Source organism: Oryx dammah, unplaced genomic scaffold (genome assembly GCF_014754425.2).
Source record: "Oryx dammah isolate SB20612 unplaced genomic scaffold, SCBI_Odam_1.1 HiC_scaffold_27, whole genome shotgun sequence".
Taxonomy (NCBI): Eukaryota; Metazoa; Chordata; class Mammalia; order Artiodactyla; family Bovidae; genus Oryx; species Oryx dammah.
In genome coordinates this window covers 17,832,872-17,855,827 of record NW_024070211.1, presented here as the reverse complement: position 1 = coordinate 17,855,827, position 22,956 = coordinate 17,832,872, and the positions used below count along the sequence as shown (strand labels likewise).

At 38.8% G+C, this 22,956-nt stretch overlaps 1 protein-coding gene across 16 annotated transcripts in view; it reads right to left on the bottom strand.

Annotated features, from left to right (window-relative positions):
* TRIP12 (thyroid hormone receptor interactor 12) overlaps window positions 1–22,956 on the bottom strand; it is a 158,851-nt gene that overhangs the window by 57,219 nt on the left and 78,676 nt on the right. For all 16 annotated transcript variants that reach the window (XM_040228161.1, XM_040228169.1, XM_040228171.1 and 13 more), the window contains 4 exons: window positions 19,467–19,572; window positions 16,661–16,797; window positions 11,274–11,357; window positions 9,896–9,991 (listed from right to left, as the gene is read on the bottom strand). In XM_040228161.1, the coding sequence (XP_040084095.1) occupies window positions 9,896–9,991; window positions 11,274–11,357; window positions 16,661–16,797; window positions 19,467–19,572 (423 nt within the window). The remainder of the gene's footprint in view (window positions 1–9,895; window positions 9,992–11,273; window positions 11,358–16,660; window positions 16,798–19,466; window positions 19,573–22,956) is intronic.

Sequence of the window (22,956 nt, the reverse complement as noted above, 5' to 3'; positions counted from 1 at the left end):
AGAGATCTCTTCAAGAAAATTACAGATACCAAGGGAACATTTCATGCAAAGATAGGCTCAATAAAGGACAGAAATGGTATGGATCTAACAAAAGCAGAAGATATTAAGAAGTGGCAAGAATACACAGAAGAACTATGCAAAAAAGAGCTTCACGAATCATGATGGTGTGATCACTCACCTAGAGCCAGACATCCTGGAATGTGAAGTCAAGTGGCCCTTAGAAAGCATCACTACGAACAAAGCTAGTGGAGGTGATGGCATTCCAGTTGAGCTATTTCAAATCCTGAAAGATGATGCTGTGAAAGTGCTGCACTCAATATGCCAGCAAATCTGGAAAACTCAGCAGTGGCCACAGGACTGGAAAAGGTCAGTTTTCATTCCAATCCCAAAGAAAGGCAATGCCAAAGAATGCTCAAACTACCGCACAATTGCACTCATCTCACACGCTAGGTAAAGTAATGCTCAAAATTCTCAAAGCCAGGCTTCAGCAATACGTGAACCGTGAACTTCCAGAGGCCCAAGCTGGTTTTAGAAAAGGCAGAGGAAACAGAGATCAAGTTGCCGACGTCCGCTGGATCATCGAAAAAGCTAGAGAGTTCCAGAAAAACATCTATTTCTGCTTTATTGACTATGCCAAAGCCTTTGACTGTGTGAATCACAATAAACTGGAAAATTCTGAAAGAGATGGGAATACCAGATCACCTGACCTGCCTCTTGAGAAACCTATATGCAGGTCAGGAAGCAACATTTAGAACTGAACATGGAACAACAGACTGGTTCCAAAAAGGAAAAGGAGTATGTCAAGGCTGTATATTGTCGCCCTGCTTATTTAACTTATATACAGAGTACATCATGAGAAATGCTGGGCTGGAAGAAGCACAAGGTGGAATCAAGATTGTCGGGAGAAATACCAGTAACCTCAGATATGCAGATGACACCACCTTTATGGCAGAAAGTGAAGAGGAACTAAAAAGCCTCTTGATGAAAGTGAAAGAAGAGAGTGAAAAAGTTGGCTTAAAGCTCAACATTCAGAAAACAAAGATCGTGGCATCTGGTCCCATCACTTCATGGGAAATAGATGGGGAAACAGTGTCAAGACTCCAAAATCACTGCAGACGGTCACTGCAGCCATGAAATTAAAAGACGCTTACTCCTTGGAAGGAAAGTTATGACCAACCTAGATAGCATACTGAAAAGCAGAGATATTACTTTGCCAACAACGGTCCATCTAGTCAAGGCTATGGTTTTTCCAGTGGTCATGCATGGATCTGAGAGTTAGACTGTGAAGAAAGCTGAGCACGGAAGAATTGATGCTTTTGAACTGTGGTGTTGGAGAAGACTCGAGAGTCCCTTGGACTACAAGGAGATTCAACCAGTCCATTCTAAAGGAGATCAGTCCTGGGTGTTCACTGGTAGTACTGTTGCTGAAGCTGAAACTCCAGTACTTTGGCCACCTGATGTGAAGAGCTGAGTCATTGGAAAAGACCCTGATGCTGGGAGGGATTGGGGGCAGGAGGAAAAGGGGACGACAGAGGATGAGATGGCTGGATGGCATCACGAACTCGATGGACATGAGTTTGAGTGAACTCCGGGAGTTGGTGATGGACAGGGAGGCCTGGCGTGCTCAATTCATGGGGATGCAAAGAGTCGGACACGACTGGGTGACTGATCTGAACTGATCAAAGATTATGGGTCAGAAGGCAAACATTTTTTTATAAAGAGCCAAGACAGTAAATGTTTTGGGCTTTATAAGCCACAGGGTTGCTGTTGCCACTAGTCGATCCTGGCATTGTGGCATGAAAACAGATACAGGCAATAAGCTGAAATTTGAATTTCATTTAATTTTCATGTAACAAAATATACTTCTTTAAAACTTTTTCAGCCATTTAAAAATCACTTTTAGTTCATAGGCTATATCAAAACAAGCAGGAGGCTGATGTGTCCCATGGGCAGGAGTTTACTGACTGTTGATAGTGAAGAAAGAGAAGTCCCAGCATTTCAGGGAGTCACAGGAGGTTGGTGTGTTTAAGTGTGAACTGGCCCCACTGGACAGCTGCTAAGTTCTGAGGCTGTGAAGAGGACCATGGATTGAGTCAGAGGTTCTGCTAAGACAGTGCAAACACCTGCAGTCTCAGGGTACTCAGAGGACAAAGTCCCCACAGAGGGAGGAGGCCTGACTCAAACACACACAGCCAGAGCCCCCCATCCTCAAGACATCTGCAACATTTTCAAACTCCATAATGAATATAGTCTAAGTAGATGTAGATCTGCAAGGTTCTCAACAGCACAAACCCTGGGAGAGGGAATTTCCTGGCGGTTCAGTGGACAGGACTCAGCTTTCAGTGCCGAGGGTGTGGGTTCAATCCCTGGTCGGGAAATGAAGATCCCACAAGGTGAATGGTATGGAAAATTCAAAAAAGAAAACAGGAACACCCCCGCCGCCCCACCTCTGCAAAAACCCCTGGGAGGCTCATGACAAACAGGGATAAGCCACAGGTGAAATGAGCCATATATGAAACAAGCTACAGCCCTGACTGGAGCAAAGTGGTCAGCTTCTGACAGTGTTTAACACTGAAGAAGAGGAAACACTAATAGAAAATACCATGTAGGATCTCTTCAGTTCACATAATCAATTACCAGATATGGTTGAGGAGTATGTGACTAACAATCAAAAGGTGGGAAGAGACAACACAAGCAGGCTAACACCACTAGAAACTATAAACTAGGTATTCTGTAACTATGATTGTGTTAAGACATTCAGTCATGTCTAACACTCTGCAACCCCATGGACTGTAGCCCACCAGGCTCCTCTGTCCATGGAATTTTAGAGGCAAGAATATTGGAGTGGATTGTCATTCTCTTCTCCAAGGGATCCTCCCAACCCAGGGATCAAACCTGGGTCTCCTACACTGCAGAGGGAAGGCTCCATAACTATAATTAATAAATTGCAAATGTAAGCAATAGAGGAAGTGATAGTTAAAGAGCTTGGGATCAACATGCATGCACTGCTATATTTAAAAGATAACCAAAAAAGTCCTACTATACATATACAGCACAGGGAACTCTGCTTAATGACATGTGGTGGCCTGGATAGGAGTGGAGTTTAGGAGAGAACAGATACATGTATATATATGGATGGTTGCGTCGCTTCGGTGTCCACCTGAAACTATCACAAATAGTTAATTGGCTATACTCCAATACAAACTAAATAAAACAAACTGCAAGGATAAACAAAGATGGACAAAAAGGAATGTAATGAATTTCAAAGAGAACTGGAATCTATTTTTAAAAATCAAGTAACTACCTAGAACTGGAAAACACACCTGATATCTAAAATTCATTGATGAATTTAACCAAAGATGGAAGAAGAAAACAGAAAAAAGAATTAGTGAATTTGAAATGTGGTCAACAGAAAGTTTTCAAACTACGCATAAGAAAAAATTCTGCGAAAAACAAAAACAGAGCTAGAGAGACCCAGCGGATGAAGTGCAAAGTCTGAACGTGTACAATCCTGATACTCCCAGAGAAAATGAAGGAGAACACTTGAATAGACAATGAGATAAAGAAACAATATGTGAAGAGATAATGGCCAACAATTTTCCAAAACTGATGAAAGGTATCAACTCACAGATTCAAAGGTTCAGTGAAACTCAAGCAAATTGAAAATGAAAGAAAATGTCACATGGGCCTAATATAGTCAAACTATTAAAAATTAATACAAAGTAAATCTTAAAAGAAGCCAGGGGAGAAAAGAATTGCCTTGAAAAGGTTATAGTAAGATTTTTAAACAGAAACTATGGAAACCAGAAGAGACATTACAAAGGGCTAACACGAGATTTTTACACCTGGGGAAATGATCTTTTGAAACTTAAGGCAAATCAAGAATTTCTCAAACAAAAGCAAAGAGAAATCACTATTAGCATTTATAACGATGTAAGAAAAGTTCTTTAGGCTGAAGGGAAACAATCTAGATAGGAGAAAGGAACTGCAGGAAAGAAGTTAGAGTACTGGAAATGGTACATATATGTGGGCAAAAATAAAAGAAGATGGATGTTTTAAAACAAAAGATGCCCCATTGTCTTTCTAACACATGTATAAGCAAAACAAAACAACAACATAAAGGATGGCAAGAGAAAAAGTTAAACTGCTGCGAAGTGCTTACACTGTTTGGGACATGATAACATTATTACTATAAAGTAGGTGATGTATAATAGCCCCAAAGATATGTATTATAATCTCCAAAAGAGGCTGATTTATCTACATCTGCCAAAATGTTGTATGCCTAGACCCTTTATACCACAATCCCCTTTCTAGAAATCTAGCCTAAAGATAAAAGGAAAAAATAGGAAAGCTGTATTTCACTGCAACACAACCAAGACTGGAAGTCACCCAAATGTGCAACACGGGACTGGTTAAGAAACCATACATCCACACACTGCAGCATTATGACAGCTTTACAAAAGGCATGGGGGACCCTCCCTTCCCTCTCTTCCCACCCCCTTCTCTCTGTGCATGAGGAGGACAGCATCTATGAACAGTGAACACCAAGATTTACTGTCAAAAGGAAGGCAAAGCAAAGTTTACTACTCTTATCTAAGAAAGGCAGTGTGTATGAAGTAGACAATATGGATTTGTTTTTGTTTTCTTAAGTAAACAGCAAAAGGACAGGCCATAAAATTACAAAGGTTATTTGTGTGGGAGGAGGAAACAGGCTAAAGGGATTGTAAAAGATGTTAAGACTTCTAAAAATTTATAGATCTAACTTCAGGAACCATGTAAATAACATGAATTATAAAAGCCAGATAACATTTTAAAGTCAATACCTAAAAATTATAAGGAAAATAAACCAAAGGAGCCAAACCCACCTGGCACCATGAACATTAATTATTTCAAATGACTCTAAAATATAAAAAGCTGACCATAAAGTGAGATATAACCCAAGAACAAAAAAAAGAACTACTGCAAAATTAAAACTTTCTCAGTGAGACTATTTTTGTTGTAAAGCTGAATTCTGTACTGTAGGATTAAGTAAATAAATAAATAAATGAATGAAAGTGACATTCACTCAGTCGTGTCCAACTCTCTGTGACCCCAGGGGCTGTAGCCTGCTGGGATCCTCTGTCCATGGAATTCTCCAGGCAAGAATACTACAGTGAGTAGCCATTCCCTTCTCCAGGGACCGAAGCCCATAGAAAGAATATCTCTCATTTCTATTCAGTTACCCAGGAGAATAGTTGGCATAGGAAAAATATCTCCTACCCTGTATTTACCAGTTTTCCATTCAGAGTGCTGTTGTTATTAAGTATCATTGTCAAGCAGGTTGAAATGTGTTTTAGACATTTCAGTGATTTTCATTGATGATTAAATTTTCTACTCTTTGATCTTTTTGGTGTGATCTCAGTAGTTTTTGAAGCCCTCTTTGCTTTCTGGTGAGTCAAGCTCAATAACTCCAACCCCCCACTTGAAATCAGGCATTGCCTCAGAGAGCCCTGGTTTCCTTTATAGGAAATGGTGTTTAGATCCCACAGTCTCAGCTGTAGGTGTATTTGCTACTGGATTGATCATTGTTATTAGACTTGTTTAACAGACAAACTTAGGAACTGATTATACTTAATCTTTTAAGATAAAAATAATGAGTTCATACTGATAATGCCAATTCAAATTCAGGTCTTCAGGGGTTTTATTTATCGGGTATTTCATACCAAAAGTTTCAGTTCCCAGGAATAGTTATTTATTTATTAGGACTTCCCTGGTGGCTCAGATGGTAAAGAATGTGCCTGCCATGTTGGAGACCTGGGTCTCTCTCTTTGGTGTCATCTCTGGGTCGGGAAGATCCCCTGGAAAAGGAAATGACTACCTACTCCAGCAGTCTTGCCTGGAAAAGTCCTTGGACAGAGGAGCCTGATGGGCTACAGTCCACAGGGCTGCAAAGAACAGGGACATGACCCAGTATATATTTCAACAAAATTACTTATTTTATTCCTAATAAATAGAGACTGATCATTAGATATGAAGTACTTTCATTTGTAATCCCTGTTATCTAGGAACCAAGTTTTGATGGCTTAGGAGGTGATCTGACTTTGTATGCTTCCTAAATATGAGAAAACACTACCACTTGGGCAGTGTCTTTCCTCATCAGAGGAGGAAAATAAAGACTCAAACTTGAACCTGAAAAAGTCTCTAGACCCAACTACCAGTTCACAAGAAACTTACTTTATTTATTTATTCATTTACTTTTGCTTTTCCATTTGAGACAATGGAAATCTGACTGACTGGCATCTATTAAGAAGGAATTACTGGTTTCTTTTTCAGATATAACAACAGTAATCTAGATGTATGTGCCTATGTGTATGTGTGTTTTAAGAGGCATTATCTTGGCTTATATGCAGAGTACATCATGAGAAACGCTGGACTGGAAGAAGCACAAGGTGGAATCAAGATTGCCGGGAGAAATATCAGTAACCTCAGATATGCAGATGACACCACCCTTATGGCAGAAAGTGAAGAGGAACTAAAAAGCCTCTTGATGAAAGTGAAAGGGGAGAGTGAAGAAGTTGGCTTAAAGCTCAACATTCAGAAAACGAAGATCGTGGCATCAGGTCCCATCACTTCATGGGAAATAGATGGGGTAACAGTGGAAACAGTGGCAGACTTTCTTTTTTGGGCTCCAAAATCACTGCAGATGGTGACTGCAGCCATGAAATCAAAAGACTCTTCCTCCGTGGAAGGAAAGTTATGACCAACCTAGATAGCATATTCAAAAGCAGAGATATTACTTTGCCAACAAAGGTCCGTCTAGTCAAGGCTATGGTTTTTCCAGTGGTCATGTATGGATCTGAGAGTTGGACTGTGAAGAAAGCTGAGCGCCAAAGAATTGATGCTTTTGAACTGTGGTACTGGAGAAAGCTCTTGAGAGTCCCTTGGACTGCAAGGAGATCCAACCAGTCCATCCTAAAGGAGATCAGCCCTGGGTGTTCATTGAAGGACTGATGCTAAGGCTGAAACTCCAATACTCTGGCCACCTGATGCAAAGAGCTGACTCATTGGAAAAGACCCTGATGCTGGGAAAGATTGACGGCAGGAGGAGAAGGGGACGACAGAGGATGAGATGGCTGGATGGCAGCACCGACCTGATGGACAAGAGTTTGAGTGAACTCCGGGAGTTGGTGATGACAGGGAGGCCTGGTGTGCTGCAATTCATGGGGTCGCAAAGAGTCAGACACCACTGAGCGACTGAACTGATCTTGAGCTACATGATGAAATGTTTATAGATAAAATTATAGAATGTCTAGGATTCATTTCAAATTAATCCAAGAGGAGAGGATGTTGGTGAGTGTAAAGACAAGACTGGCCACAAAGCAGGCACTGCTGAAGCTGAGTCATGGGCATGGGTGTGTGTGACTGTTTTCTACTCAGGTTCTAGTGTATAGTTTACATTAATTCCACGTGCAATAGTCAAGCGTTAATATGGAGTTCTGATGTTTAATGATAATATGCTTAGGTAGCCCTGCAACAATTTTTCTTTCCAGAAAAAAAAAAACTTCCTCCAAAATAAATGAAGTGGCAAAATAAATGAAATCAAAGTTCTATATAAAAAAAAAGCACACACATTAACTTATGGCAAAATATAGATCTTAATATAATCAGAACACTGTCTAAAAATGTTAATATCCTTACTTTTATAGTTAGAAAATTCAAATATATCCAGGTGAATAAGTTAAAAAAAAAAAGTTTGGGGGAATGGGAATGGTATAACTGAAACAATGGTTGTGTGGACTGATAATTGTTGATGGGCTTATGGAACTTATGCTACTAATACTTTCAACTTTCATGTGTTTGATCTTTTTCATAATAAAGATAAATCCTGATTATCCTCAGGATAAACCCCACATTTGCTGCTGACCTGCAAAGGTCTAACATGACCTGCCAAGTACCTTTACCTCTCAGATTTCATCTTCTACCACTTTCCTTTCACCTTCCTATCCCCCTCCCGCAGTCTAATGAGCAGACTAGACTTATTTCCACCTCTGGCCATGCACTCCTTCTTCCTTCAGATCCTCTGCAGAGCTGGTTTTCTCACTTCATTTTATTCAACACAAAATCCCCACACCTCAGAGAAGGTTTCTCTAACCGGCCTATCACCACACCAGCAATCTCCTTCTGTTGTCTGCATTGCTTTCCTTCACTGCAATGACACTACCTGACATTTTACTATGTAATGATTGTCTTCCTTACTGCAAGGGTCACACTCTAACAGGGAAGCTTCCATGTGGGAAACAACTCTGCTTATCATCCCATTCAGGACTCTGAACAATCCCAGTGCCTCACAAATGGCACTGAATAAAAAAATCAATATTCCAGGGTCCTCAAGAACTCTGCAGGAGAGTGTTATTTGAGAGACGAGTAACACGGCAGCAGAAACAAAATAAAAACAAAAATACGAACTGCTTCTTAAAACCCTCAGGTATTTGGTTGGTCAGAAAGTTCAAGTTTTTCTGTAAGATCAAGTTAAGATGCAAGTACATTAGAAATCTAGCCTTCTATTCATATTAAGTCAACAGCTTAAAAAAAGAGATGTGCAACAATCAACAAAGATTTACAGTATACACTGTGTGAGCGTATGCTTAGTCACTCAGTTGTGTCTGACTCTTTGCGACCCCATGGACTGTAGGCTGCCAGGCTTCTCAGTCCATGGGGATTCTCCAGGCAAGAATACTGGAGTGGGTTGTCATGCCCTCCTTCAGGGGATCTGCCCAACCCAAGAATCGAACACAGGTTTCTCATATTGCAAGCGGATTTCTAACCTGTCTGAGCCACCAGGGAAGCTCACTACAGTCAGTATCTTGTAGTAACCAATAGAAAATTATCTGAAAATAAATGTATATATGTATAATTCAATCACCTTTGCTGTGTACCTGAAACATAAGTCAACTATACTTCAATAACATATATATATAAAATGAAAAAAAAAAGATTCAAGCACACATATATGAACACATATACACACACTGCATTACTTTTTAAAAAAAGAATATTTTATTGGAAATTATATGAATATGTATTTTTAAGTTCAGAGCTAATAAGCTTCGGTACACTTTAGAAGTTTTTGAAATTAAGACTGAAGTCTGCAAATAGCCTACTGACTCTATGGAAACATTATAGATAAGTAAAAAAGAATGTATATATGTATGTAAAAAAGAATGTATGTATAACTGAGTCAATTGGCTGTACATCAGAAATTAACACAATACTGTAAATCAGTTATACTTCAATTTTAAAAAATGTTTAAATGTAAATTTTTTACTGCTTAAGGAAGCTAAAGGTAGTATTCTATACCAAACGGAATTTAATGGAATTTGTAATTATGCAAAATCATACTCTTAGTTACAAACTAAGACTTAAAGAGTCACTCTTATGTCTACCATATATGATAAGATTTCTGGGTTTAGTTACTGGTAATTCTGCTGAGAAATCTTTCCTCTTGGGCTCATTGTATAATCAACTCAACTGCCTACTGGGTTAAATTTTATTATACCATAAAAAACACAAGACATTAATCTATGCAAATCATGCAATCAGATGTTACAATAACCAAAGTAATCACCTGGGAGTCTTTACTCCTCTACAGCTCAAAAAAAGTGTCTTGCTGTTAACTTTGGATGGTTTTCCAGTGGCTCCAATTTAGTAATCAAACATAAAAGGACAGAAGAAAATCTTGAAGAGTTGCTACTATTTAAGGTAAGAATATCCACAAGCTCTATTTTTTAAAATAGGTTAAAGTTCATGAAAAGTTCCTAAGTGAAAACTCTCCTATATGAATAGATAAACAGTTTAAGAATAGCACTCAACTTATAAGCGTTTTGAGGAGAGGACAAATTTAGAAGTATTTACTTACTAGCTCCACTTCCAATTGTTCTATGGAAAAGCTGTGACATCCGAGGACCAAGAGGACCAAACAGGTGAGGGGGAAGACCCCTGGCCTCTAACAGAGCTAAGAAAAAGAGCAGAGCAGGAGGGACAGTTGAGTTGTTAATACAACTTACCTCATTTAGAAGCTTCCAACAACTGATTCATCATATAATTCATTTAAACAATTCTACTTTCAATTTTAAACTTTAAGAGAAGCTACATGATATATTATCCTATGTGAAACGGATCGCTAGTCCCGGTTCAATGCATGAGACAGGGTGCTCAGGGCTGGTGCACTGGAATGACCCTGAGGGATGGGATGGGGAGGGAGGTAGGAAGGGAGTTCAGGATGGGGAACACATGTATATCCATGGCTGATTCATGTCAATGTATGGCAAAAAGCACTACAATATTGTAAAGTAATTTACCTCCAATAAAAATAAAATTTAAAAAAAAGAGAAGCTACAAGAAACTTTTCAAAACCACATTTATATATACTAATGCAATTACTATAAGTTATAACACCCATATGTGTCAACTCCAGGGCATCTTAAAGTTTTATGCAGATATTAAACATCAGTGCCAGCAGGAACCATGTAAATAGTTCAATAAAAACCTAAAGTAAACATTTATTTTGAAGAAGTTATATGTTAAGCACATTTGCTCTATTTTCACTCTATTACCTAATCAGATATGATCATGAGATTCTCTTAAAAAAACAGGAAAAATCATTTTTATCAGTTTCCAAAAGTGAGAAAAACTGTTCATGAGAGTTTCACTCAAAAAGACTATCTGAAACTCATTCATTAATGTTTCTTGTAAGCCTCACATTGGGGACTGACTGGATAAACAACTGAAGACAATAAAAAACCCATGCACTTGTAAACAACAGATACATAATATGAAGCTGCTTTTTAAAAAGCACTTACAACATTATAATGCCTAGAATTTATGTATATACTCTACATTCATTTTGAAACAGCTGATCAAGAACTCAAAAGAATATAGCAAAAGGGCATCCTACCAGATGTGCTGTTGTTAGGTACCAGAGAATAATATATGAAGCGACCCCTTTTCAGTATCATCCTTAACTGATTAATAGCTGCATATGTAACCATAATGGAAAAAAAAATTAACAACATAAATATACTACATAAGATTTTATCTATCTAAATAGCAAAGATGAAGAAACAAATGGGTCATCTTCCAACTCCAAATCAGTAAATCAAGAGCTTTTTTTGGAGATATGGGTGGGCACTGCTAGATTATAGTTATACGAGCTTATTCAAATTAATTTCAACAAAGAACACAGTGACAGGCAGCCCATGACCATTGCTTCATATAAGCTTGATAATGGTCTTTACCTTGTAACCGTCCCATCTCGGAGTCATCAGATTCGCTCTCCCCAGAGGTGGTCATGCCTACAGCCCCTGCAACAGAACTAGAGGCTGGGGGCAGGGAGGGAGTGGAGAAGGTTAGGGTTAGGAGAAGAATATTTAAAACTCATTATGTCTGGTTTATCTTTAAAAAGAAAAAGCAGAGTTTTACAGACAATAATACATTAAAGGCAAACGTGCACACTGCACACCAGCTGTTCTTCTAGACTTCATCATGTAGCTTTTATGGAAAAAAGATGGCTTGATGACAACAGAAACAAACATAACATTCAAGCCTTGCATTTCACTCATTTATGATTTTCACAGTTTCCTCCTGTCTCTGAAACTGTTCCTCAATTCATCTTATTCTGAACTCCTCTATGAAAAGTCCATAAATATAACTCTGCTAAAGCCACTGTGATATTTAATAAACAGGAAAATAATCACAAACATAACATAGGGAAAATGTTCCACAGGGATGTGTGCCTTCTTCAATCTGCTCTATTTCTGGACTAGTCTTGAGACAATCATTTGCCATGTTTTCTTCCACTTCAAGAGTATGCAAAGATTATGCTCTTATTTTCAGGGCAAAACACTAAAGATACACATTACAACTAACAGAAGACCACAAAACATTTAAATTTAAGTACAAAAGAGAAAGCAACCAATACGTAAAAACAGAGGAAAGAAGAAGTCAGATTCAGAAGCATTCTACTACCCCAAATGCTAACCTGATCAATACTTCAGTCTAAGTAAGCAGTAGTCGATTCTATTACAAATCTGACCAAAAGATGAAAATACATTCCTGTAAAACTAGCACTTTTACTGCCCCTTCCTCTCAGTGTCTGGTGAGTCCCAAAGCATTTTTTGTACAATTCATCTACGTATGACCACATCATCCACAATATTTTACTATGTCCATGTGACAGATCAATGACAGAACACAAGCCAAGACGAATAATTTTGTCATTATTAAAAGAGGCACATGGATCACCTATGTGAATATAACAAATTTTCCTGAAGAAAGAGATGCTAATATACCAGCCACCAACTCCGTGTTTTCATAATACTTTTTTTCACTCCTCATTTAAGTATCCTATCATTTCACTAGAATTTTTTTTTAAGCTTGTAAAAAAAAAAGAAAAAAAGTATGGTTTAGAACACAGCACACTGTGGTCCACAGGCCACATCCAGTCTAGCACATCACTATGTAAATAAAATTTTGTTAAAATACACCCAAACTCATTAATTTACCTATTAACTGTGGCTACTTTTGTGCTACAACCACAGAGTAGTTCCAACAGAGCTTATATAAAGCTTAAAACATCCATTATCTGGCCCTTTACAGAAAATGCTGGCAACCCCCTGGTTCAGAGTTACAGGCTAAGAAGAAATGGTAATATAAAGAGTATCAGAGTTTAGTAAACTTCATATCTGTTGAAAACAAACAAACAAAAATAAAACAAAACTGGAAATAACCATGACTATACTTTGTAATGCTGCCTAAAGGTACTAATTAAATGCTAACTCCATGGAGAATGTGTCCATATGTTTCCTCACAACCAAAGAGGTATTACAAGAGGAAACCTAGGCTTTGTGTGTACTTGCTCAAGATCAGAAAACTAACAACAGATATGAGATCTGAACCCAGGAAGTCTGACTTTACAAGCTGTATTCTTATTAACTATACACTATCAGCACCTTCAATATATTCTTCAGTACTAATTTTTAATTTATGTACACTGGCTCTTTCACATTATACAGAAACCATATTAATCAATTTTTCTGCTGCTAAGTCACTTCAGTCGTGTCTGACTCTGTGAGACCCCATAGATGGCAGCCCACTGGGATCCCCTGTCCCTGGGATTCTCCAGGCAAGAACACTGGAGTGGGTTGCCATTTCCTTCTCCAATTCATGAAATGAAAAGTGAAGGTGAAGCTGCTCAGTCGTGCCAACTCTTAGCGACCCCATGGACTGCAGCCTACCAGGCTCCTCCATCCATGGGATTTTCCAGGCAAGAGTACTGGAGTGGGGTGCCATTGCCTTCTCCAACCAATTCTGCTATTGGGTCCCAATTATTATTAACTTAGCAAAGTGGCTCTTAAACTTGCCTTGAAACTTTTACAAACTGTGGAAATCAAATACAAAGTTGTGATAGACAAAATTGCTGTTATGTATTTTCTTCCCCTCAAAAAGCATACTCTGGAACCACATATTTTTAAAGAAAAAACGTAAAAGTTCACTTAAGGTAATGCTGGAGGGTTTTATAAGAGGGTCTACTGGTTTTACTTTAAACCATTCTAGAGATTTACAACTTCTGATTTTAAAGGTTTAAGTTACTTCTTAAAAGAGTATTCTAAGAATTTACATAATGAATAATAAACACCTCAAACTGCCCTGCTACAAAGACCTTAACCGAGACATAAAACTTGTAAAAGCACAGAATTAAAAGAGCTGTTAAGATTATTATAGTGCAGTCCCAACATTCAGGGAGACACAGATCCTCTACAAGAAGCAGCAGGGATATTCTCATTTTTAATTGAGATGAGTGCCTATTTGGACACAAATCATTGAACCCAAAGCAAAAGATCCTTTCGAGCTGCCATACCTTTGATGTATGTGTTATGCTTAGTCACTCAGTCGTGTCCAACTCTTTGCGACCCCACAGACTAGAGTCCGCCAGGTTCCTCTGACCATGGGGATTCTCCAGGCAAGAATACTGGAGTGGATTGCCATGCCCTCCTCCAGGAGATCTCCCCAACCCAGGGATCAAACCCAGGTCACCCAATTTGCAGGTGGATTTTTTTAACCACCTGAGCCCTCAGGGAAGCCCAAGAATACTGGTGTGGGTAGCCTATCCCTTTTCTCCTGAGGATCTTTCCAACCCAGGAATAGAACCAGGGTCTCCTGCATTGCAGGCGGGTTCTTTACCAGCTGAGCTAGCCATACCTTTGAAAACAAATATTAATAAGCATTTGCCTACTGTAGCTCCCTTTTTGTAAGTTTTACAAAATTAGATAAACCAAACTAGCTTATCCTATGAGTGGCTGTTTGTAGTCATGCAGGTAAGGAAATGTATTCCATTCCTAGGAGTCAATGACACAGCAATTCAATGAACACATCAAATGTTGGGCTATACACACAAAATCCATCCCCAGACACAATGCATTAATAAAAACAAGGTAATCAAGCAGAAAGAAAAAAAAAAAAAATCCAATCTCAGATTTTAAGAGATGTCAATCTATTCTTTTAAATTGGTATCTTGCCCATCGAGTCTCTGCAAATCAGAGTACCATGTAAGGCAGTTTCCAATATACAGTTAAAGCTGACAGAATTCACTTTTACAGGAATGGCTAAGGGTTTACCAGATACCCAAGTACAGGAGGCAACAAGAATACATTCTTAGTGTCATGAAAACTTTTGAGCAAGGCCAAAAGAATGGTTGTTGAGAATACGATTACACATTATACAGGTGCATGCTAAAAGATGCTCTAAACTAACACCATCAATTAATATTCAACACAAAAAAAAAGTGTTACAATTTTCTTTAAATTCCAATTTTATATACTGAAAAACTAAAGCACATTATACTGAAGAACTTAATATAGAGCTTGTAAGAAGTTTGCCTCTTCCTCTAGAACTACCTGAGTGAACTGGCAGTGAAAGCCCCACAGTATACAAATGGAGCCTCCAAAATGTAATCAAGTTAGTGCTTTCTAACATCAGCGAACAGGCCACATGTATCTTTGACATAAACTTGGACAATACCGAGATTACACTGTAATTTCAAATATGGAGGCAGGCCTTTAAGGAGGGCAATCTTATGAATCTAATCCCTTAAAGCCTTCATCCTCTTAGGTGAATATACCAGGGAACAGAATTTTACACACCGCCCCTTCATTCTGGCCTCCAATTACACTCATATGAATTAAACCAACTAGTAACCGTGGGGAAGCAGAACAACACAGCTGTTGTTACAACTGTGCACTTCAAGAGTCACACATCCAGGCCTGTAATCCTAGCAAGCTTAACCATTCTGTATTTCAATTTTCCTCATTTATAAATGAGGATAACAGTGCTCACACCTCAGCAGGTTGCTCCAAATATTAAATGAGAATACATGTAAAATGCTTAATAGTGTGTATGCAATGGGGTGTACCCTGTGTAAATGTTAGCTATTATAATTATCATAATGAGTCCACTTTAAACACACTCTCAGCAGCTCCATCTCGAAGAGTCATCCACACAGGAATTGCTCTACTTCCATATTCAGACTTGCAGCATCAGCTGTGTTACGCAGAGCTTCAACGAGCTGCACGTGTGATGCACTTTATTTTTCCAAAACTCTACCACTTAACCCTTCAGAAAAACTATTCTAGGAGAAAGGCACTATCAGATGAGATGCTGTTAAGTTCACCATGTAGTTTATTATACAAAACCAGGAAAGACTGGTTGGTAAAGATGTTAAGCTGGACAGAAACTTGAGACAAAAGGCAAAAAAGATGGACAGTAGTGGGCAAACCAGAACCTTCCCGTCAAACCAGGACATATGATCGACTTGTAGGCAATAAAGAAAACTGGCACTTATTCTGATATTAAATGATAATACATGAAAGAACTTTATTCAAAAGAAAGAATATATATGCCTACACCTATAGTTATACATATTATCTAGATTTAAGGGACTTATAACCATATGTTCATAATGCTGAATTTTAATATTTTTGTATCTGTTTTAATATTAGTGACAAATGCTTATAACAAACTACTTCTTAAACTTGTTAGCCACAATCAAACACTGAAGTCTTAGCCTGCTTTATGCATTGGTAATGGATACATACTTGGTGTGGGGTGACTTAATTTTTGCTGTGCTAAGATATCAAGAATAAAAAACCCATAAAAATAGGAATATATTTCTTAAAGCTGCGTTCAAACCAAATATTTATTTTTTACAGACTGTAACACTCTAAATTAAAATCTGCACATGCATGAAGCAATTTAAACTATATCCGTACATTTTTATTATGAATTTAATTTTTTCAAGCAAATCAGCAGGCAACTATTAAATGTACCCGTCAATATTTAAGAAGCTTAAACAGAAAGGGAGTTTCTGCTTCTTAAAAGCCCTTTGAACTTAATTAGTACAAATTTGGATTTGTAAAAAAAAAAAAATGATACAAAAAAACAAATGAATACAAGTAATCAAAAACCAAATCTATAAAAGGAAAGAAAACAAGTTTGATGGTTATTAACATCTTAAGATGTAGCTGTCGCCTCTCTTCCATTATACCTGGTATACCTAGATAGTAATTTATCTCCAAATAAAGCTGCAAGATACATAAACACATTTTAGGCCTAAGAAGTGCCCGTCTACCTGCTGCTCCTTGGGGAGTCTCATCTGTCCGTGCAGCTGAAGAGTTCACCGTCTCCTGGTTGCCTTCAGGGTCGGCCATCTTCTCCTGTCGACGAGCTTCAGCTGCTCCTCTTTTGCCCAGGCCAGAGCCTCGCCGACTACGACAGAAAAATGCCATCATAGGCAGCACTCTCAGTGACCAGGAGCAATGTCCACACAGCACAAAGCTCCAATGCATGGAATACAAAGCGAGTTTCTTCTTTTTACATAAAAATTGTTGCAGAAAATCACTATGGGTAACAACCAAGACTTTGTATATTTAAAACTCTTCCAAGCTATATCACATTGACAATACAAGCTTTTGTGAGGCTATGAGCTGTTGTCATCCTTTCAGACAGAAGTGATCTTTAAACACTTCAACTAAATGGAAAAGTGACTGCTTTAGCAGAAACAATTCATTGAAAATAGATCTCTAATTCTTGGGTAAATAGTGGATCAATACATGGAGTTTCAGACTGATAGTTGAAAATGGGGGACGGGTAAGAAGAGAGAAGACAATAGGCAAAATTCCCATCACTTAAGTCCCAGATGACTTACATCATCAAAAAAGTTACTACCCTCATCATGGACAATAGCTTCTCCTTTAAAATAAAGAACTAAATATTCAATATTTATAAATAGATACAGATTAAATCTGAGAACACACCTGATGCACACTGAGGCATCACTATAAGATGTGGAAAAAATAATTATTAGTCATTTATCATCAAGCAAACTACATTTCATTGACACTTTTTCTATTTTAATAAGTGAAATCAGTAAGCAAATCATGCACAGACAAAAGACTTCCAAAATTATTACAACTTAATACTGTTTAAAACAGCAGCTCCCCCAAATGACCTTGGAAGTGCAAAAACCTACTACTAAATAAATATTTTAGACTAAAGTCAAGCTACAGTGAATAATGCTGCTTGGTAAAGAACAAGGAGGAAGTAGGCATAAGTGCCCTGGAAATGAAGGCTCTGAATTATCAGAGTTGTAGAGGAGTTTATTCTTCCAATTAGTTAAAAAAAAAAAAAAAAGTATGTCCCTAAACAGGGATTTACTCAGCCAGTCTTTCCTTTAGGGGAAAAAAAAAAAAAAAAAAAAAAAACCTCATTCCAAACCCAAATTACCAAGCTACGAATTACTGCTATTCAAATTGAGTCACTTATTTAACATTTAATTTGCATCAATCATGTGACACGCTCTGTGCTGAACATTTGGTTGCTGCCCTCAAGTGTGTTAGTCTACAGAGCGATGAAACTGCAGCTGTGAGAGGCTATGAAAATACTAAATTTAAGAGGAATTTCAGCAAATTCAGAAAAGCCTGAGATGAAGAATGCTGCAGACAGGTGGGTAGACAGCTTGTGTGCAGCATGTAAGCAAATAACTCCTAGTGCATTAAGACAGTACTACTGGGGAGAAGCAAAGAAGGCTGCAGAGAAAGACAGGACACTAGACTACCTGACGCCATGAACAGTTCATACTTAATTTTCAACCACAGTGAATTCAGTTTATATCTAAGATTATAAACCTTGGGTAAACTTGAAACCTTGGGATTCAAAGTCTGGTTCAAAACAGGACAAAAGCCTGAAAAACCAAGAAATCATCTCAGATGTCCTCATAAAAGTACTGCCAACAAAATTCAAAGGCAAACAGGTATACTAACTCCAGATATTTAAACAATATTTTAAACAATCCTCACAGAACCAGAAAACAAGTGGAAAAGCAGAGCTTAAAGGGCTTAGAGTCCTTTCCTTATGACTATTAGGCAACAAGTCCTTCTGTTTCCTTGTGCTATTACTGTACCTGCAGTCAAAGGTATAAAGTTGATTACCTTAGAGAAAAACCAAAGCAGCACTAAACCGTTCCATTGACCTGAGATGGGAAAAGCAAACTAAAAATAACCCATGCCATCACTGGTTTTTGGCACATTTAGGAGAGAGAAGAAACTATATACAAAAGGAGCAAATTACACACAAAGGAGGGAGAAGTCCCATATGGTCATGATAATTAGCAGCACAACACCAGAACTGACCAAGCCTGAAAATCTGACATGAAACTGGAGTAACAAGGTTTTTTTAACTTCAACCTAAGACTCTCAATCAGTGAACGAAAGTATGGGAAATAATATACTATATCGTATGTCAAAGGTAGACGATTTTCTGAAAATGGGCTCCAAGTGGGAAAAATGGAGATGTGAAAGAACACAAACAAAACCCACATTTTCCCCTGAGGATGGGTGTTGTAAGGCAAAATAAAAATGAAGTACATCTCTCGCCCTCACCCACTAAACTCAATAACTCGTGCCAACACTTTTAGAAACTAATTAGGCAATATTACAGCCATTACAACAGGCATCCCTTTTGATCCACTCATCACACAACTGGGAAATTTAGCTACCTTTAAAAATAACCCAAATCTGCATAAAGATGCTCATTAGAGAGCTCTTTGGCAGACAGGAACTCTGAAAACAACCAAATGTCCAACTGCTGGCAGTAACTCTGGGCAAATAACGTAAAACAACAGAGGAAAAGGTAGAAGACAAAGGTGTTGCCCCTAAAAAGGCATGATTGAAGCTTAGCAAAAAAGGAAAAAAAGTTAAGTTAAATATTGGGGAAGAATTCACAGAAATAATAGTTCTATTTAGAATCAATTTCTTTGCTCGATTTTCAAAAAGAAAACTTTCATGCAATTTTTTTAAACACTCGTAAACTGAAGGCCTTTGGAGAAAGCTGGACCCAGGCACTGAACTGATCTCACACAGACAGGCCCAAATCATTACCTGGCACTAGCGCAGGAGCCCGTGGTCTTCTGGCGTGTGCTCCGCCTCAGACTGGGGAGCTCGGCAGGCGGGGATTCGCTGCGCTTCTTGGTAGATTTTCGTAAACCTACAAACGTGAAACGCAAGAGGGACATGTTTAAAGGAGTCATCTTAAATTTAAAATGACAAAATTCTTGCGGCCGCCCTCCAGGGGCTCCCCAGCAGCTTCTAGGTCTACTCGCAGAGTTGGCCTTCACTGCACCAGCCACACCAGGGAGGTTCCTACAGTGCCTGGCACGGCTGTCCAAGGAGACGTCTTCTCTCTCTGGCCTAACCTTGACTCGAGCTTTCCGACACCAGGAGTGATGGTCCCTCATCCCTCAAATCCTCCTCTTTTAAAAGTTCCCATCACATCTCTACTCCTCCACTGCTTTTCTCTACTAACTAAAGCAAATAGATTTTTTTAAATTTTTGTATATACTATATATTTCAAGACTTTCAGTATTTCATTTAGCACTTTATTGCTACATTATCTTTGCAGTACCCGACGGCACCTAGTTTCTATAATGCTCATCAATAAGACCAGAAAAGAACAAAATGTTTTCTTTCACCACCCCGTCTGCAAGGAATACACATTTGAACTGAAGCCTACCAGAACGTCCAATTTAGACAATACTATACAATTAGGGGGAGAAAGTTAAACAAGCACAACCCTTCACATGATAATCTGCAATCTCACATCTTTATAGGATAACAGATTCTAAAAAGGTATAGCAACTAAGTAAAGTTTATTGTTATCTTATGAACAACGGGGAAGCCACCAGAGCATTTTAAACTGCCGCCTCCTCAAACTATGTTGTTACCCTACGCCCGTACATGACATGACAACATCCTGGGTGGTGTGCTCTACCTAAACACAGAACCCCAGCAGTGAAAGATCTCCGAAGTCAACAGACCGTATTTCATTAGAACTTTGGGGTCATCTTGAACACATGTTAACTTTCTCAGAGACCAACTGTACAATAACAATTCTCCAGATCGCCTGTTCCTTCTCAAGTTTTAATTTTTTTTCCATTGAAATCTGAAAGATGGACATGGTCTGCAGACAGATTATGAGGGAATGATTGCTCAGTTGCTCGGTCATGTCTGACTTTTTGCCACCCCATGGACTGTAGCTCGCCAGGCTCTTCTGTCCATGGGATGAGTATCCCCGCAAGAACACTGGAGTTGGTCGCCATTTCCTCCTCCAGGGGATCTTCCTGACCCAGAGACTGAACTCGCCTCTCCTTGGTAGGCAGATTCTTCACCACTAAGCCACCTGGGAAGTCCTACACAGCCAATGGAGTAGGCTTCATATGTTCAGCTAATAACGTCACCATTTTTTAACATTTAAAAAATTTAGAAATTAAGTATTTCAGAAAATGTTACACTTATCTCTCTATCCGAAATATGCAATGAGGTTGGAACAGACAAAAAACTGTTCAATTTAGAGGGAAAAAATCATCAGTGCACATTACGTTAAAACTGCAATTAAAAAAATAAGGTACTTTCACTTATCGATTCAGCTCAGCCACTCACTCATATCTGACTCTCTGCGAGCCCATGGACTGTAGCACGCCAGGCTTCCCTGTCCTTCACGAACTTCCAGAGCTTACTCAAACACATGTCCGTTGAGTCAGTGATGCCATCCAACCATCTCATCCTCTATCATCCCCTTCTCCTCCTGCCTTCAATCTTTCCCAACATCAGGGTCTTTTCCAATGAGTCAATTCTTTGCATTAGGTGGCCAAAGTATTGGAGCTTCAGCATCAATCTTTCCAATGAATAATATTTAGGATTGATTTCCTTTAGGATTAACTGGCTTAATCTCCCTGCTGTCCAAGGGACTCTCAAGAGTCTTCTCCAACACCACAGTCCAAAAGCATCAATTGTTTGGCACTCAGCTTTCTTTATAGTCCAACTCTCACTCACATTCATAACATTACTACTGGAAAAACTATAGCTATGACTAAATGGACCTTTGTAGGCAAAGTAACGTCTTGGCTTTTGAATATGCTGTCTGGGTTTGTCATGGCTTTTTTGCCAAGGAGCAAGCATCTTTTAATTTCATGGCTGCAGTCATAATCTGCAGTGATTTTGGAGCCCAAGAAAATAAAGTCTGTCACTGTTTCCATTGTTTCCCCATCTATCTGCCATTTTCCACTTTTTGCCACTTTCACTTATAAAGCATTTTAAAAACCTGTAAATTATTGTCACTGCAGATGGTGATTACAGCCATGAAATTAAAAGATGCTTACTCCTTGGAAGGAAAGTTATGACCAACCTAGACAGCATATTAAAAAGCAGAGACATTACTTTGCCAACAAAGGTCAGTCTAGTCAAGGCTATGGTTTTTCCAGTAGTCATGCATGGATGTGAGAGTTGGGACTATAAAGAAAGCTGAGCATGGAAGAATTGATGCTTTTGAACTATGGGGTGTTGGAGAAGACTCTTGAGAGTCCCTTGGACTGCAAGGAGATCTAATCAGGCCATCCTAAAGGAGATCAGTCCTGGGTGTTCATTGGAAGGACTGATGTTGAAGCTGAAACTCCAATACTTTGGCCACCTGATGCGAAGAACTGACTCATCTGAAAAGACTCCGATGCTGGGAAAGATTGAGGGCAGGAGGAGAAGGGGATGACAGAGGATGAGATGGTTGGATGGCATCACCGATTCAATGGACATGGGTTTGGGTGGACTCTGGGAGTTGGTGATGGACAGGGAGGCCTGGCGTGCTGCGGTTCATGGGGTTGCAAAGAGTCAGACACGACTGAGCCACTGAACTGAACTGAATATGACTCAATTCATGTAATACCTAAGTGTCTTTATATATACTATGATATATAGTAATGGACACTAGCACAAATTTTCACAACTATTCTGTGACATTCAATATTTAACAACGTTAATGGCCTACTGCTTTACTACTAATTTCTGGTGACAGCATACTTTTGGACACTTTCACTACTCAATGCCCTATTTTAGACTTCTGTGTTTAAACTCTCTTTTAAACTTCATTCAAAGGTAATTTCCATATGATAAAATGTACTCATTTTAAATGCGGTTCGATGAGTTTGACGAACATATTCACTGGTGTAACCAACACTGCAACTGAGATATCAAACGTTTCCATCACTTTAAAAAGTTCCCTTATGATCCCTGCAATACATCCTCCACCCCCTCGCCCCTGTCCCACACACCTCAGATCTCTGGCAATCACTGGTCTTCTTTTCTGTTGCTATTGCCTACTTTGGAGTTTCTCACAAATGGAATCATATGCTTTGGATGACCTCATGCTGTTGCACATATTGGTCCATCCTTTTTTACAGCAAACTGGTATTCCTTCTCTATGGCCATGTCACAATGTCTATCCATTCTTGCTGTTAAACTTTAAAAGAACTGTACTAAGTTACACAGAAATAGGGCAAAGAAAAGTCAAACCAAGAGTGAACAGAAAAATATTTAACTGATG